Source organism: Lobosporangium transversale (genome assembly GCF_002105155.1).
Source record: "Lobosporangium transversale strain NRRL 3116 chromosome Unknown BCR41scaffold_52, whole genome shotgun sequence".
In the NCBI taxonomy this organism is placed as follows: domain Eukaryota; kingdom Fungi; phylum Mortierellomycota; class Mortierellomycetes; order Mortierellales; family Mortierellaceae; genus Lobosporangium; species Lobosporangium transversale.
Genome location: NW_019029030.1, coordinates 65,712 through 81,476, shown reverse-complemented (window position 1 = coordinate 81,476; position 15,765 = coordinate 65,712). Strand labels below are relative to the sequence as shown.

The 15,765-nt window shown below is 42.2% G+C and overlaps 5 protein-coding genes across 5 annotated transcripts; 2 read left to right on the top strand and 3 right to left on the bottom strand.

Annotated features, from left to right (window-relative positions):
- Nucleotides 1-217: 217 nt before the first annotated feature.
- BCR41DRAFT_389685 (hypothetical protein) lies at nt 218-2,042 on the bottom strand (the record flags this gene model as incomplete). Its single annotated transcript, XM_022028147.1, has 1 exon — nt 218-2,042. One exon carries the CDS (start codon nt 2,040-2,042, stop codon nt 483-485), a length of 1,560 nt encoding a protein of 519 aa, XP_021876914.1. The 3' UTR covers nt 218-482.
- Nucleotides 2,043-2,197: 155 nt separating this feature from the next.
- BCR41DRAFT_425602 (hypothetical protein) lies at nt 2,198-3,189 on the bottom strand (the record flags this gene model as incomplete). Its single annotated transcript, XM_022030607.1, has 2 exons — nt 2,198-2,827; nt 3,183-3,189. The coding sequence occupies 2 exons, from the start codon at nt 3,187-3,189 to the stop codon at nt 2,268-2,270; spliced, it is 567 nt and encodes a 188-aa protein (XP_021876913.1). The 3' UTR covers nt 2,198-2,267.
- A 198-nt stretch (nt 3,190-3,387) lies between these two features.
- Nucleotides 3,388-4,038, top strand: BCR41DRAFT_188909 (hypothetical protein). The gene has a single exon (XM_022019808.1). The coding sequence runs from the start codon at nt 3,529-3,531 to the stop codon at nt 3,970-3,972; it is 444 nt and encodes a 147-aa protein (XP_021876912.1). The 5' UTR covers nt 3,388-3,528; the 3' UTR covers nt 3,973-4,038.
- A 4,954-nt stretch (nt 4,039-8,992) lies between these two features.
- On the bottom strand, nt 8,993-11,036 carry BCR41DRAFT_188873 (hypothetical protein). Its single transcript, XM_022019807.1, has 2 exons — nt 11,011-11,036; nt 8,993-10,902 (listed from the first exon to the last, which is right to left on the bottom strand). Exon 2 carries the CDS (start codon nt 10,745-10,747, stop codon nt 9,032-9,034), a length of 1,716 nt encoding a protein of 571 aa, XP_021876911.1. The 5' UTR covers nt 10,748-10,902; nt 11,011-11,036; the 3' UTR covers nt 8,993-9,031.
- Nucleotides 11,037-11,811: 775 nt separating this feature from the next.
- Nucleotides 11,812-13,958, top strand: BCR41DRAFT_425599 (hypothetical protein; the record flags this gene model as incomplete). The annotated part of the gene is made up of 7 exons (XM_022030606.1): nt 11,812-11,965; nt 12,035-12,194; nt 12,305-12,728; nt 12,833-13,118; nt 13,235-13,245; nt 13,370-13,567; nt 13,761-13,958. 7 exons carry the CDS (start codon nt 11,812-11,814, stop codon nt 13,956-13,958), a joined length of 1,431 nt encoding a protein of 476 aa, XP_021876910.1.
- Nucleotides 13,959-15,765: the final 1,807 nt, after the last annotated feature.

Below are 15,765 nucleotides of genomic sequence, written 5' to 3'. Positions count from 1 at the left end.
TGATATAGACAAGGTATTCTTTTTGCTGGACGTGCCGTACTCTTCTGAGCATTTGCCTACATGTCTCTACATTGACTTTACTTTGTGACATGAAAAATCCTGCAACATAATCAAAGTGTTGCATGTTACAATCAAGCCCAACTGTGATGGTTGGAGTATGAATAAAATAGTCGAGAGTTGGTGCGATTTCATTAATATTCTGTGCAAATGCTCTCTTCTCCAACTCCAGGGAATTCGCAGTGATGCACATCCCAATGAACCCCATATCCTTCAATTCACTATGTAAACTTTCAGCATCTTCAGCCTTCTGTGTGCTACATATCCACACTTTCTTTCCAGACTTGACTAAGTTAATAACCTTTAACTTCAGAGAAGCCTCATTCTCATAAAGAGAGACGAGATCTCCTTGCTGTGGCTTGAATGTATTATGGATAACGTGGACATCATCTCGAAGCTCCTTGATACCTGAACGTCTCGGTCTGTTAGATCAGCATCCAGGCAATCACCTTCCTGGATACCTTAATGAAGTCTCGTAATATATCATTATTGGCCTTGTGGAAGCCCCTCATGGTGGCGACACTTGTCATCTGATCAAAGATAGATGACACTTCATCCAGAACCAGAACAACATCCATGGTGTAGTATGCAAGATCCAGTTTATGTAAAGATTCGGCTTGTATGACAATCTTCTGACCTTTGATATAAGTGGAGGGAAAATCCAAATAGCTTTTAAACCCGAGTCTCTTCTCTAGACTGGAGGCTAGTGTCTGTCTTGGAGATATTGCAAGATACGTCAACTTTGGGTTCATTTGAATAAACTGCTCCAAGAATGTCGTTTTTCCAGTGCCAGTCTCGCTCCTTATCAAGAGACTCATCGGTGATTTGTGGTATTTGATGTAGGGTGACGCATACACTTCGCCTGGATGCAAGTGCTGATCTGTGTCCAACGTAGCAAGATGTTGTCTCAGGACAATCTTTTCGCCGAAATCCAATTCCCCGACGAGGATATTGCGGGATAAACCCTCGGCAATAGCTCTGTAGCAATACAGCGTCACTCTTCCATTTCGACTCACTTGAAGATAGCCATTCTCGTTGTCATGTCTTCTCTTGCATACATCGCATTGACCAGATTGAACTCGTTGCAGCTTATAGATCCCACCTTGGCCATCATACTGTATTCTGTATAGGTTTGCATGCTTGTATTGTGCAAATATTCTATGTACAGCATCAGAGACGACAGATACGGACAACTGGTGTGGTAATGTCATATCTCTAGATGCATCTCCAAGTGCTGCTGAAATTGACGGTATCTGGTTACGCTGGCGCCTTGAGAACCTGTCGGCAGCTGGAGATTTTTCCACTTTGATACTATTGGGCTGAACATTGGTGATGAAAAATTCTGCATCCAATGCATGCATAGATGGCTGATGCCATGGGGTACGGATGAAACGTCTGGTTATGTCTCTACGTTTCGAGCTTCCGAGACATCGGATGCTTCTGCTTCTTGAGTATACACCTGAATCAATGTACTTGAGCAGATTACCTTCATTCTGATCCTGGTCAGCTTTGATATCCTTGAAAAAATCAAGCAGGAATGTCCGAAGGTGTCTGTGATTGTTCTCGAATGTGTACGTTGGTATCATGACATGCAATGATATCTTTTTATGAGTGGATGAAGTCAAGATTCGGCATTGATTCTCGGTGATGGGATATTTCGGTGCATATTGGTTGCGAGCAGCAAGAAACTCACCAAACACTCGTCTTTCAAGTTGCGCAATAGCATCGATGCCCTCGCTAGGGACGAGTGGACTAGCGCCGTCTTCGAGTGAAGGAGGATCGGTGTTTCCCTTGGAGGTCGTAGTAAGTTTCCAGTCAATGTCGTAGTACTCACAACAGGGATTTCCTTCTCGGATTTGCTCGAAAAAGCATCTGTAAGGGTTCGGGAGTTTGTTATATATATCCAAAAATGTAGGTAGATCCTTGTAGCTTGCAAACTCATAAGACGACTTCTTGCCATCCGGAGAAAGGCCACTTTCGTACATCACAAAGAAAGTATTACTGTTCGCATCAGCCCATTCGTGAGCCCTTGCTTGTGGACCCAAGGTTTGCTTCTTGTCAGCAGCAAAGTAAACTGATTCAAATTTTTTGTAAGTCCGGTTTGTATTTTCAGACATAGTAGGTAATATGTTGATAGTTTATAGTATATGAGTAGCAATTTCATTTTATTTTGTTATCGAGTGAACAATAGACTATCATGGGAATGATTCTTATTTTTCCTGAGTATGAGTGTTAAAGACCTTTTGAACATAAACGATCATCTCCTCCTCAGTCTTGCTATCCTTGAGAACGAAGTTGCGGCGGCTGAAGTCGATTGGTGCAACGTCATCTTTCATCTGTAGGTAAACGTTTTCGCCTCTTGGAGAACGATCAGATCGCAACTCTGCAATCTCAACGGGGTCGAGGTCAGGATTGTCAGCAATGAACTGGTCCAAGGTACGATCGACAGCCTTGCGCTGCAGCGCAAAGAGACGATAGCCTCCAATAGGCAATGGCTGAGGCTGCTGGAACTTCAAAATAGCAAAGACCTCCTGCTTTCCATAAGGGCGACTCAACACTCGGTCACGGTTGGCCTCCAGGCGTGCACGCTCGCTATTGGCAAGAGCATCCTTAGTGTTCTTCAGCTCAAGTTGAGTTTCAGAAAGACAGGATAGGGTGCCCTCAAGTTGTGCCTGTGATATTTCAAGATCGTCCTTTGCATCTGCGAGTTCAAGCGAAATAGCAGCAAGCCGCTTGCGCAGTATCTCGATGGTAGTGGGTTCTTCGCGCACTGTTTATGAATTGGAGAGTATTAGTTTAAGAGCAAGCTTCATTGGTGCGCGCAGAAAGCATGTACGTACTGGTTGTCTTGGTTTATAGCGACCTGGTGGAGGAATTCAGGGAGCGAAGGGAAAGGGATGGAGGAAGGAAAGGAATAAAATGGATGTTTCTCATGGCGATGAAAGTGTTTTAACATTTTGTGATGTGATAAGGAAAAGAGATGAGATGGCATGATTTCATTGGATGGAAAATAAATCGCATGACCCTTTGACCTTATGCTCTTTATTTAAAAAAAAGCCACACCGCCCCATCTGCAGGACTTTATCAGATGTGGTGACACGGCGGCGCAGATGGGGTCTGTGCACGGACCATGGGGGCGACTTTTCAAATTCTTTTATAGAGATGAAATCCAAAGTCGCCCCCGGCTAAACATTCTACCGCGGCATGGCTCTGGTGGTCGCTCACCAGAACGACAATATAAAGAAAAAATATTCCTCAGTCCTGGCTTAAAAGGAACAATTGTCACTCCTTTCCTTCGTCACGCAAACAACTTTTTTTTTCCTCCCTCAACTTCATCTTCACAGCCTACATTGTCACAATTTTGAAGCATCCTGCTACTGAATTAACATCCTTTAACATTTTTATCAAACTTTTCCTATTTTCTGCCTTCTGTCCATTTCATCCTTGTTTTTAAAAAGGTTTGAAATCACAATGAGAAAGACCGGAACATCATCTCGAAACGTATCACCTCGATCTAATCTGTATGAAGAGGGTTCAAGCACCAGTGGGCCTAAAATCCCTGAGCGAACTGAACTAAAGATTTTTTGCATTGTTGAGGGAGAAGCAACGCCTTTTCCTGTAAAGATTCCTTCCAATTGTTCGGTCGGCGAACTCCAGCAAGCCATCAAGGCACGGAAATCCAATGCATTTAAGGATATCGACGCTGACCAGCTCACTCTCAAGCTCATCCCCGGCGGCACAACGAAGAAAGGATTGGAAACATTATCCGAAGAATCGCTTGTAGCGCTCGATGAACTTGAAGAACTCAGCACTTATTTTCCAAACGGTGCAGCAAAAGGTCATATTCACATCATTGTCAAGCTGCCGCCGCAAGGTATGTATTTAGCTCTTGATGGACTGATATTTTCAAATTGATGAAGCTTATTTTCTTTCATGACGTCATTGATTTGACTTCTGAAAGATAACCCTTTATGTTTGGGATGTATCTTAATTAATCAACTAGTTCCTGCTCCATTACCTGTTGTTCAACCTAGATACCCAACACCCCGAGATTGCAGCTTTGCGTAAACAGCTGTCGGACCTCGAGGCATTGACGAAGAATACCTCCATATGTAAGTGTGGATAGATGTGGATAGAATGAATTAGCAATTTTTTTTATCGTTACAGCTTGGAAAGACGGAATTATAACCACTTTTTATGTCTTTTTTATTTTTATTTTTATTTTTTGCATTCTATTGCGTTGCAGCATTGAGAATCATCGACAAAAGAGGAGGAAAGAAGATTGTTTGCACCTTCGTGACGGATACCAAGACGGCAACTCTCGCTGAATTTCATCTTTTCCTTGAGAAGTACTTTGACCAGTTTGCTGAGGACAAGGACCTCAAGATATTCTTGCATCTGCCGGGTAGCTCAATACCGACAATGCTCATTAGCGATCCCCAACTTCGGTCTATTTTGGCGATTGCAAAGGAGAGTAGCTGGAAAAACCTTGTCATATCCCTGGACAATCCTGGAAAGAGTTTTTCGAAATTCACTTGGAAAGAAGTGATGGAAGAATACAACGTCGGTAAAGGCCCTGAGTTTCTCCCACTGTTTGATATTGAACCAAGGGCGATGACTGACGATGAGAAGCTGATGTTGGAGGAAATAATCAAAGAATGCAGCCGGAAAAACGAGGCCTACATTTTTGGTCCTAGCTCTAGCGAGTTCACAAGGAACTCGATCGTCGACTCTTTCATGGTTGGAGCCATGCAGTTCTACAAAGCGGATATGTATCTTGAGCAACAAGAACTGATAACCGGCCTACGGGGACATGGACCGGTGGATTTTGCTGTGTTGGATCGTATCCACCAGTCGCAAGTTCTTGGAGTCACGGAGGTGAAAAAGGACGATCATGTGAAAGGTATGGCTCAAAATATAGTACAGCTCGACGTCGCACTTCAACAAAAAAAACGAAAGCGGACTGAGGCGGATGACGATGGACAAGAGAGGCCCGCCACACGCATCAAGTCATTCGGCATTGTAACCGACGCATTCAAATGGACTTTCGTAGAGTGCACGATGGAGGAAGACGACTCATTGATGTACAAAGCCAAGGAGGTTTTGAGAGATCTAAGACTCAAGGAGGAGGAGACGCTAAGAGAGGATGCAGAAACTCTCTTTTGTTATGTTCTTTCTCTGTACGATCGCATGAAAGATGAGATTGTAAATAGATTCAGCTATAATAGCCCTGTAGTCTCACGTTCATCTTCAGCATCAGCTTCAGCATCAGCTTCAGCGAACAAGAGGCGTGCCTCAGGAACTCAATCGTAGTACTCGATCATTATGAAAAATACACCAACGTATTTTGCTCAAATAAAACAGTTCTTCATGATAAAACCCACATAATCACATTGTTTGAATTAAGCTCTTCATAGTCTGGAGGGACATTACAAGTTCTGTTTTCGAGTCATTTATTATGGATAAAGACTGTTTAAAAATACCTATCAATATTTCCGATCATAGAGCGCTTGATAGCCTTGATAGTTTCGGGAAGAGTCGCATCGTTGTTGTCTCTCGTCGTATTGATGAGGCTCGGCGCATTGGACACATCATTGGAACAATGTTTAAAAAAATAAAAATAAAAAATGCTTTATGAAGCCAAATAGGCTTTATTACGTTATATTTACACTTCAGGGACGACTTTGAATTTCTTATAAAAAGAATTTGAAAAGTTGCCCCCATGGCCCGTGCGTATGCTCTGACCTTCACTGTCCTCTCGTGAGGCTTTTTGCTAAGTTTATTTCGGTTCCCCTATCGCATACAGGTACTTTTATCAAGGCCTATCTAACTATCCTCTTGTTGTTTTTTGCGTGGATTTTAAACAGCCCCAAGAAGTCCAAAAAGGAACCTAGAAGACACAGAAGACGAAAAAGGTGAGTTCATCCCACTCATAGTTTTGATGATTCTTGAGGAAGTTTGTTTATTTCATACTCACGTCAGTCTCGCTATTCTTATATGCTCAAAGAGCACCTTGCAAAGCGCTGTCGTTCCTGGAAGCGACATATTGCAGCCGATGGCGAACCCGTAGATTTACCCCTCCATATACTGGATTTGATCGAGAATAACAAGTACGCACCAGAACCCCGCACCAAGTTCCAATTGCTTTTGACGGTGAAGGGTGGAGATCGAATTACTTCAATGGATCTTGGTCAGAGCCCAAAATTCTTTGCGAAAGGCTACCAAGGTCGCGAGTTTTTTGTGACCGAACAGATGATGAAGCTATGGAATGAGCTCGAGAACAGTGAGTGGTCTGTCCAGAAGTGTTTATCGGGTCCAACGGGCGTCGGTAAATCATACATTTCATGGTTCCTTGTGGCCAAGGCATACGCACATGGTTGGCCAGTGCTTTATATTGCCGATGCTAGTAAGCTTAGCAATTGTGACACTAAAACTGCCGCATCAAAGCTGATCTGTCAAATCTTCTTATCCATCAACAAAGATATTTTGACAGCCTCAGAGCTCAAAGAAATGGTCGCAATTGAAACATCGAAGGATCCTTATGTGAATAGCGCCACCTGTATCTTTGCTGAACTACTCCAGTCAAGAAGTCAAAAGGCATTATTTGTCGTGGATGAGCATGGTGCACTATTTCCAGAAAGTAGTAAGTCTGCGCCCGAAAGGTTCCCATTTTTAGGGCCTCTACAGACTTTCAACTCCTGGAACAACTCAAATAATGCGAGAGTAGTGTTTAGCAGTACGGTAAGATTTGCAAAGCTCATTCTCAGAGACGCACCACACTATGTCGAGTATGTTGGTCCACTGTCGCCTGATATTTTCAATAAGCTACTGGATGTGATCATAAATAAGGTCCACCCAACAGCCCGCCAACAATTGAATGAGCTACGAGGCGAGATTCAAAAAGCCACCGGATGTGTGCCACGGGAATTCAATATTTTTTTTTTGGCGAAGACATTGAAGGCATTGAGCTCGCGGCTAATGGGATTAAGCAACGACTAAAGGATTATGAGGAGGATCGCAAAGAACAATTCTTGGAGACTTTGAAGAACTGTTATAGTAAAATTGAACCGATATTCCAACCAATTACTCGTCAAGCTCTAGGAAATAAAATCGGCAAAGGCACTGTTAAGGATCTTCTTCGCTCTCAACAGGGATATCTTGACGGCATCTGATCTGGAAAGTCTCCTCGACGCTTCTGAAGTTATAGATTGCTCAATTGCGGCTGGTCGCGCATTATTCGACCTATTCAAACAGAAGGAACGCAAAACACTATTCATTATCGACGAACATGGAAAGTTATTCCAAAAAGAGCCGTACGTGCCAGATAAATACCTGTTCTTGAACCATCTAAAGGATCTCACTCGATGGGAAGCTGAATCCAAAGGATCTAGAGCGATATTTACAGGAACAGCCCATGCCAAATATGAATTGGAGATTATGCCAGGCAGTCTTCGAAATACCTTATTGTACTTTGTTGGCCCACTATCCGAGACAGTGTTTTCAAAATGGTTGGAGGTCCACCTGAACCAACCCGATATTGTCCAGGATATAATGAGGATTACAAACCGTGTGCCACGAGAGTTTATGTTCCTCATCCGGTCAATTGAGGAAAGACCACTCACAAGAAATAGCATTGATTCGTATGTAACTGAGAGAACAGGCGAGTTTCACACTGTAGTTTGGACGTACTACAGATCTTGCAGCGATGAATCGAAGAAGAAGTTCGCTAAAAGCCTTGCAACAGTCTTCCTTGGCAACAACTCGCAGAGTAGTGATTTTGAATGGGATTTCCGTGACCTAGGGCTTATCTATCGTCTCAACAAGAACCGCGGAGCCATAAACTATGTCTTGTGCCTCCCAGCGCAGAAAGCACTCTTTCAGGCGTTTACAAATATGCCTCATCATGAGCATATCCTGAGGGGAGTTATTCTTGGAGAGATGAGTGGAGATGATTTCGAGTTGGCACTGCTAGTCCGGCTTTTGACTTTAACCGACGAGCTCAAAGAGAAACTTTTTAAAAATATCCCAACTTAGAATTTTCGTCACAGTATACAGTAATACATATATAGTTCTTAATCCTATAAAAAGGCTTGTCATAGAAATTTAATAACACGCTAAAATATTAACTGGGGCGACTTTGGATTTCATCTCTATAAAAGAATTTGAAAAGTCGCCCCCATGGTCCGTGCGCGTCACAGAGAGGTCACTCGCTTGTTAAGGCGACTGTTCGATGCTTGTTGGTTTTCCAAATCTGCTTTGATTGCACCATAATTTAGCGGAACTGATTAGCATCCCCTGAATAGCTGCCATCCAAAGGGACTAACTTCGAATGGACAGGATTTACTGTGTTGTTCAAAACAATAAAACTTGACTGAAAGTCTGCTAATCCTCAAACTATGAGGCAAATAATGCCTCTGAACGCTTCAATAGGATTATGGCGAGCTTTTGGGGTGCAGAAAAGACAAGATTGTTACTTTTGAGCAATGAAGGATATAGGATTTGTTCCTTGGAGGCACACCTTTCTGAAACCACGCTTGTTGCTAGTAAAAACACAAATGGTCCCCGTTTTCCGCATAATTTCAGCGCTTCCACAATCCAAGGGCTGTGATATAGCCATTAATTGCTACATGTTTGTCGAAGTATTGACACATCCCTTGCAAAAGTTCAGATGTATGCTAAGAATATTGTTTAAGGGACGTAGAGTAGTCAATAGCATGTGGCAGTATTCAGGTGTTTATACAGTATCAGATGGAGTCCGAACAGTCGCCAAAGTCTGTAAAATATAAAAAATATAAAAGCATAAAGAGGATAGGAAATGCGTCCTACCCATTGACGCACTGGAGCCCATTTTCATGTCGACATGTTATTTTCGATACGCAGTCTGCAACGATTATTATTATTATTATTATAACTATAATTATTAATATTATTATTACTACTATTACCATCATCATCAATAATGCTTTTATCACCATCACAAAGTGCATGCGCCCCTACAGATCCATTTCTTACAGGTTCTCATCTTGCTCAATAGCTTTGTTATCGAAGTATATATATCCTTCTCGTCCTCATTTAGCTCTTTATCCAGTATCAAGTCCATGCAACCCTTCAGACATCTGATGCTCGGCCAATTGTTCAAAATCCACGTCGCTTCCCCGAGCTCGATTTGCTGGTGATGGTCATCTCTGAATGCTAACGTATGCAGACTCTTCAGATTAGCTAGTTCATCCAGGCCTGCCCTTAGTCTTAGGTCCAGCGTCCGTCTTTCCCCGCCTTCTAGGGGCCATACTGTCAGGTCAAGACAACGTAGCTGAGTCAATTTACCTAGTTGTTTAAACGCAATACGTGCCTTCGCCATCCCTTCTGCTGTCTCTTGATCAACATCTGCCACAAGATTAATTTCCAGATGAGTCAGCCCAGTGCTAACCCATTGTACCCCATTCACAATCTCTGCTATCGTAATTCTAGACCCTGCCAAGCGCTTCAGCCGTGGGCAATTTGTTAAAATAGCTTGAGCAATACCATCACTCCTTATGTTTGGTATATTGATCCCCAATACCTCAATAGTATCGCAGAGCCTCTGATCCCTTCTTTTTCGTACTATTTGCCCATCCTCCAGTACCTCTTGTTCCTCCGCTAGTAATTCTCGCATAGAGAGTGGACCGAACGCACAAAACTGGACATCTAACCGTTTTAACCCAGTGACCCGTCTGAGAAGTATCGCCATATCCTCATCTGTTACGATCATGGAAAAGAAAGACAGCTCCGTCAAATTATTCAGAGTCCAAGGGTGCTGAAGGAACGCTCCCCTGTAGAAATGCTCATGGGCTGATTGCTCAAATTCGCTTTTTAGGTCGTATCCACCATACTCAAGTGCACATAATCCCGGACATTTCCTCACCAACATGCCGACGCAATACGATGATGTGTACGGATCCGGAGGACTGATTATATCGACATCCTCAATACGCAGCGTGTGTATACTTGGGAGAACATATTCGCTGCCCTCACTACTTAGGAAGTTGATAGGAAGCTGCTTTATCGATACACGAGCCAGGTTCAAATGCTTAACTTTTTTGCAGACTTGAAAAAATATATCGACTCCATCCCCATTTATATATGTGAAAGAAAGCCCCAAATGATTGAGATGGACGCATTCTAGCAGCGTCTTCCAGGGCCAATATGAAGATAGAACATTTTCCAGGCAAACCCTGGTGATGGTGGAGCTGTGGGCCCAAATCATACTCAAAAAGCAAATTGGTTCGTCCCACGAATAATTCCCTTCATAGTTGATGGTTTGGAGACGATCGCAACCTTGCAACGCTCCATACTCCTCTGGGATGTTGTTTGCCTCAAAGTTAATCTCCTCAATGTACTGCTTGTGGTTCTGCAGTGTTTTGCCACTAGGATATCTGAATGGGACGATAGTGATTTTTCTCCATATGATCCTGATAAAAGCCCTATAAAAATTTTTGGAAACGCGGATACAGTTTAGAAGGTCATCTTGATCGAGGAAGCCGCCAATGAGTAAGAGGATTTCTGGAATATCCAATGGGCGCAATTTAGTACTGTTCATGTTGCGAATAGATGATGCTGATGAAGAAGGATTTCGACGGCCATTTGTCCTGGTTTTCTTAGCGAGAGCTGCCAGACGTGCTGATTTTCTGATTGGTTTAGCTCCTTTTGGCATTATTTTACAAAGTCGGAGTTGAGAGTGTAGGAGTCAAAAAGATGTCTTTAAGCACTGCGATGCAAATGGAGTGTCAATAACCGATGGTATGTGGTTGAGGATGTCTATAGACAAGCAGACAAGCGCGTCTTTTTTCCCTACAGTACGTTCTAAATCTTTTATTTCCAGAGAAAATATTTCGTATCGTTACTTCCATGCAACATTCCTCAACATGATTATAATTCTCAAAGCAAGCGTCAAGAAAAGTCGCTCCATCAACGTACACCATACTCCGATAAGGACAACATTGGCTGGCCCTGCCTTGGTTCTCAATACTTGAAACTGTTTTGGTCAAACGATACCAGGATGACCAATAGGGTCGTATAATGCACGATCGTTCACTGACAGCCTAAAAGGCCGGGGCCATTCTCGACATTTTATCGTTGCATACGCCGAGCTTGATAAAAATAAGAGGGCCATCCCTCTACGGTATGTTTGACTGGAAAAAAAAGAAGAAAAAAAAAGAGTAAAACCTCGAGTATGGTCTCCACCTGTCAATGGGTGTCCATACATTGCAAATAAACTACATGCAGGCCTAGATGATCGGTTTGATTTAAATGCACAGTTTTACTGAGTTAGAGTTTTTTCTAGTACATCATCAGACACTGATCGTTTCAGTCGAGACAGGTGGATGCAAGAACTTTGCGTTGCCCACAGAATATTTGCAAAAACACAATTACGTACATGTACATGTACGAAACTTATTTTTCTCAAAATTCTTGATGTCCAAAAAGAAAACTATTCTATTCAATATAAAAACGTGACAAATATATCTGTTTATGATTTTTTGGCGAGGACTCTACATTTACTACCCTCTCTCACAATATATACGAGAGATATAGTTATATAAGCAAATGAGCAGGTGTCTTGGGTTTAATGCTCCAGGACTGGCGCCAGTTTAGAGTTGGTTTCATTCCGTTGTCTTATAATGAAATTTATCATATGATGTGATAAAATCCTAGAACAGATTTGTTCCAAATTTCATTTGATCAATTTTTCTTCCTTTCGTATTTTTTTTTTTTGCCATGCCTGCTGCCAATGATTATTTAAAATCAACCAAGAAGCCCAAAGTCTTGATTGTGGGTGCTGGTATCGGTGGATTGACCCTTGGGGCCTTGTTAGAGAAGGCTGGAGTGCCATATGAGATCTATGACAGGATGGTTGGGATTAGACCTCTTGGTAAGAAAAAATAAAATAAAAAAAATGAAAAACATTGTCTGACTACTTTGTTTCTTACTTTTTGCTTAGGAGCGGCGCTTGGGCTGGGCAACACAGTAGCCCCCTTATTCAAACAGATGGGCATCTGGGATGAATTTCTATCACTTGGCAAACCACTGCATTCGATTGACAATTACAATGAGCAACGACAGCTAGAGTTCTCCATGGATTTCAATCCTATGAAGGAATTGTAAAAAAAAAAAAAAAAAAAAATTACATGTCTATCTTCATTTATTATTGTCAGTGGAGACCCTGTTTAATTATTTTCTCATTTTTTTTCTTTATACTTCTTTTTCCTAGGGGAGGGACTCTTGATTATGTATGTTCAAGAGCCGCGGCTCACAGTCTAATTCAACGTCAGATCCCTGCAGAAAAGATCCATTTAAACAAGCGTGTCGTGTCCATAAAACAAACCGAGCCGCCGAGTGACAGTGGTGGTAGTGGTGGTGGTGGTGTTGGTGTACAGATCCAGTTTGCAGACAACACAACTGCTGAAGGAGACATCCTTGTGGGAGCCGATGGAGCATATAGCAATGTCCGGTTGAATATGTATGAACAGTTGCAGAAACAGAACAAGCTACCGGCGTCAGATAGTGCAGGTTTGCCTTACAAGTGTATCTGTCTCGTAGGGAAGACTCATCCCTTGGATCCGACTCAGTTCCCGGAATTAAATGATCCAGCATGTCGTTTCTCCTCTATGATAGCACCAAATAAGCTCTATTCGGTACGATTTGTACGCAAGACGCAAATACAGATACAGTCATACGTCCATCGACTGAATACTAAAGACTTTTGCTCGTTGTTTATATTTATATTTCTGTAATCTAGTGGACGACTTATACTATCCCGGATAATATGTATTGCTGGATAGTAATCCAATATCTGGACGGGATCTCATCCTTGGACCAGAGTAGCTTTCGAAACGCAGAATGGGGACCAGAAGCGGCCGAAGCTATGTGCAAGGATGTACGCGACTTCGCCATCCCTGGAGGACTGAATAATTCCTTGACCATGGGGGATTTGATTGACCATTCGCCCTCGATCTCCAAAGTCTTGTTAGAAGAGAAAGTCTTTGATACTTGGTATTCTGGGCGAACTGTGCTATTAGGCGATGGTAAGAGAAAAAACCACCGAAAGGATTAAAGTACACTTTGTCACTTCTCGTTCATTGGCAACTCACTATATTTCCCCTGTATCCTTTTCCTTGCCCACAAATGTATACTTTACAAGCCGTTCACAAGGTAAATAGTTTACTGATGAGCATGCTCTCATGAGTCCATAGCCTCCTTCTCCCCCTTCTCATTTTGTGTTCTTCGCATTTGATATGTGCTCCTTATTAATCACGACTATTATTTTCCTATCCAGGTCCATCCTGCGGGCGGTACAGGAGCATGGAATGCTATACATGATGCAGTCGTGTTGGCCAACTGGCTAAATCTTTTATCTTCTTCTGCATCTGTAAGTGAGATCGAAGCGGTCTTTGAAGAGTATAAGAGAGAGCGTTATCCTGTTGCCAAAATATCCTATGACAATGGCCGAATCTTTTCACAGGTGGTTGAGCAGGTAAAAAAAACAAAAAAAAAAAAAAAAAAAAAAAAAAAATAAGAAAGAAAATTAATATTCCTTTTGGCCTTTCATTCTCCATGGGTCTATTTACTTGCAAATGGATATTAATGATTGAATTCTCTGAATTACTTTTTTTTTTTTTTTTTTTTTTTTTTTTTTAAATCTCTTATTGCCTTTCCTATTCAACTAGACTCTGAAGGCCAAAGTCACACGCTTCGTCATGCGAAATGTACCCAACTGGCTTTGGCGGATCATACTGACACGGAAGATCGACGCACGTCCGCAGCTATCCTTCTTGGAGTTAATTCCAGATAACGGTAGTGTGCCTCCTCGACATCAACCTAGTCTCGAAAAGACTTTATCTATCCTTCGCGCTCAGAAAGCATAAAAACAATATACAGACGTGCATAATTAAATATATAGGATACATTCATATATACAAAAGCAACGACAGCGCCAACAAGCCTTCCTTGCATGCTCAACTGGACAAAAGAGAAGGCTCCGCCGGCTAAGTTCAGGCCCTTCCGTTGATAATATTGTGTATTAACGTTTTGCCTGCTACTAAAAACAAGCAATGTAGAATGGTTGTGCCAAATCCAGATTTGATTGAGTAGGCGGTGCCTGCTTTTATGAAGCACCCTTTCAGCTTTTATTCTAGTGCATATCTCTATATCATTCTCATTTTTGGGGTAGTATGAGGCATGTCATATATGCAAATGTGTAGGCTTCTGTGATGTGTTTTGGACGATTACCAGCGACGGAGGAAATGCAAAGCGCACTTGCCTCGCTTGGCTTGGCTGAAATACCGATCTACATGCTTCGTTGGTTATGATCATCAACCTTGGCAGATACATTACCAAGCAGACTCAGCAAAACTCATGTACTCTATTTAAATCGATCATTCTGGTAAGATAGCAACAGGCATTAAACATCAGGGCAGCACCAAATAATGTTGTCTTAATTAGAGTATGACAGACGACTTTTCTACTAAAAGTTGAGGTCCCCAAGCTTGAGTTGATCTTTTTGGAGAATGCTGCATGGAGATTGCGATCTTCTTCATGGAAACATTCTCTCTGAGAAATAAGATTGCGTCGATTGGCCCCCCGCGCACTGATATACTGATAAAGGCGTGGTCGAAACAGAAGCGCGCCCTTACTCACAGGTCTATCTTAGTTTTCAACCACTAAATTTAATTTTTCTTATTGCTCTTCAGTGCTTCACCACTAGGGAAGCCGAATGGCCTGATAATGCTGTTTCCCCATATGATGGTAGGAGCTCTATGAATGCTTTTGGAACATGGATACGGTTCAGAAGGCCATCTTGATCGAGGAAGTCGCTGATGAGCAAGAGAATCTCTGGAATATCAAAGAAGTGAAACTTGGTGCTGTCCACATTACATACAGGTTACGCTAATGAAGATGGGTTTGGATGGCCATTTGTTCTAGTTTTCCCAGTGAGAGCTGCCAGGCGTGTTGGTTTCCCGGTTGGTTTAGCTTCTTTCGACATTATCAAACAAGGTGGGATTGAGAATGGAGTCAATAAGGTGTCTTTATGTGCTTAGCCCAGATAGAGCCAGCTGTCGATGAGAACAAGGACATGGACATGGACATGGACATGGAGCATGTCTGTGGTTAAAAATAATAATAATAATAATAATAAAATAAAAAAGCTGTGGACAGTTTTATTTCCTTCGATTTGTTATCTCCATAAAAGGAACACTAACAACAATACTCAAGCTAGAAAACCTCAACTTTTAGGAAGGAAGTCGTTCTATCAATGTTTACCATCCTTAAATGAAGACAACCTTGACTGACGTTTCCCTGATGCTTATTACTTATAGTTGTCCGGTAGAACGACACCAGAATAACCCATTTGAATGGTGTACGCAGGTTTTACTAAGTAGGTTTGGTACCATGTCTAGGTTGCTGACCGTAACCTTTAAGTATAATTAGCCTTGCAGACCGCTATGATATTTCAGTCAAGGCAAATGAGACAAGCACTTCGCGTTCCCCATATCACTGGCAGCCGTCCATGAGGCAGGTTGGTCTCCATCACAAGCCCATACACCCGCATTCATACTCAATACTGCTCCAAAAGAAACATTTCCTCTTAATAAATGAAAGTGATACCGAGACGTGCACTTGGCTGAAATCTGAAAGAATGTTTAAACTGCAAAATAAAGACATCAGTCCCAA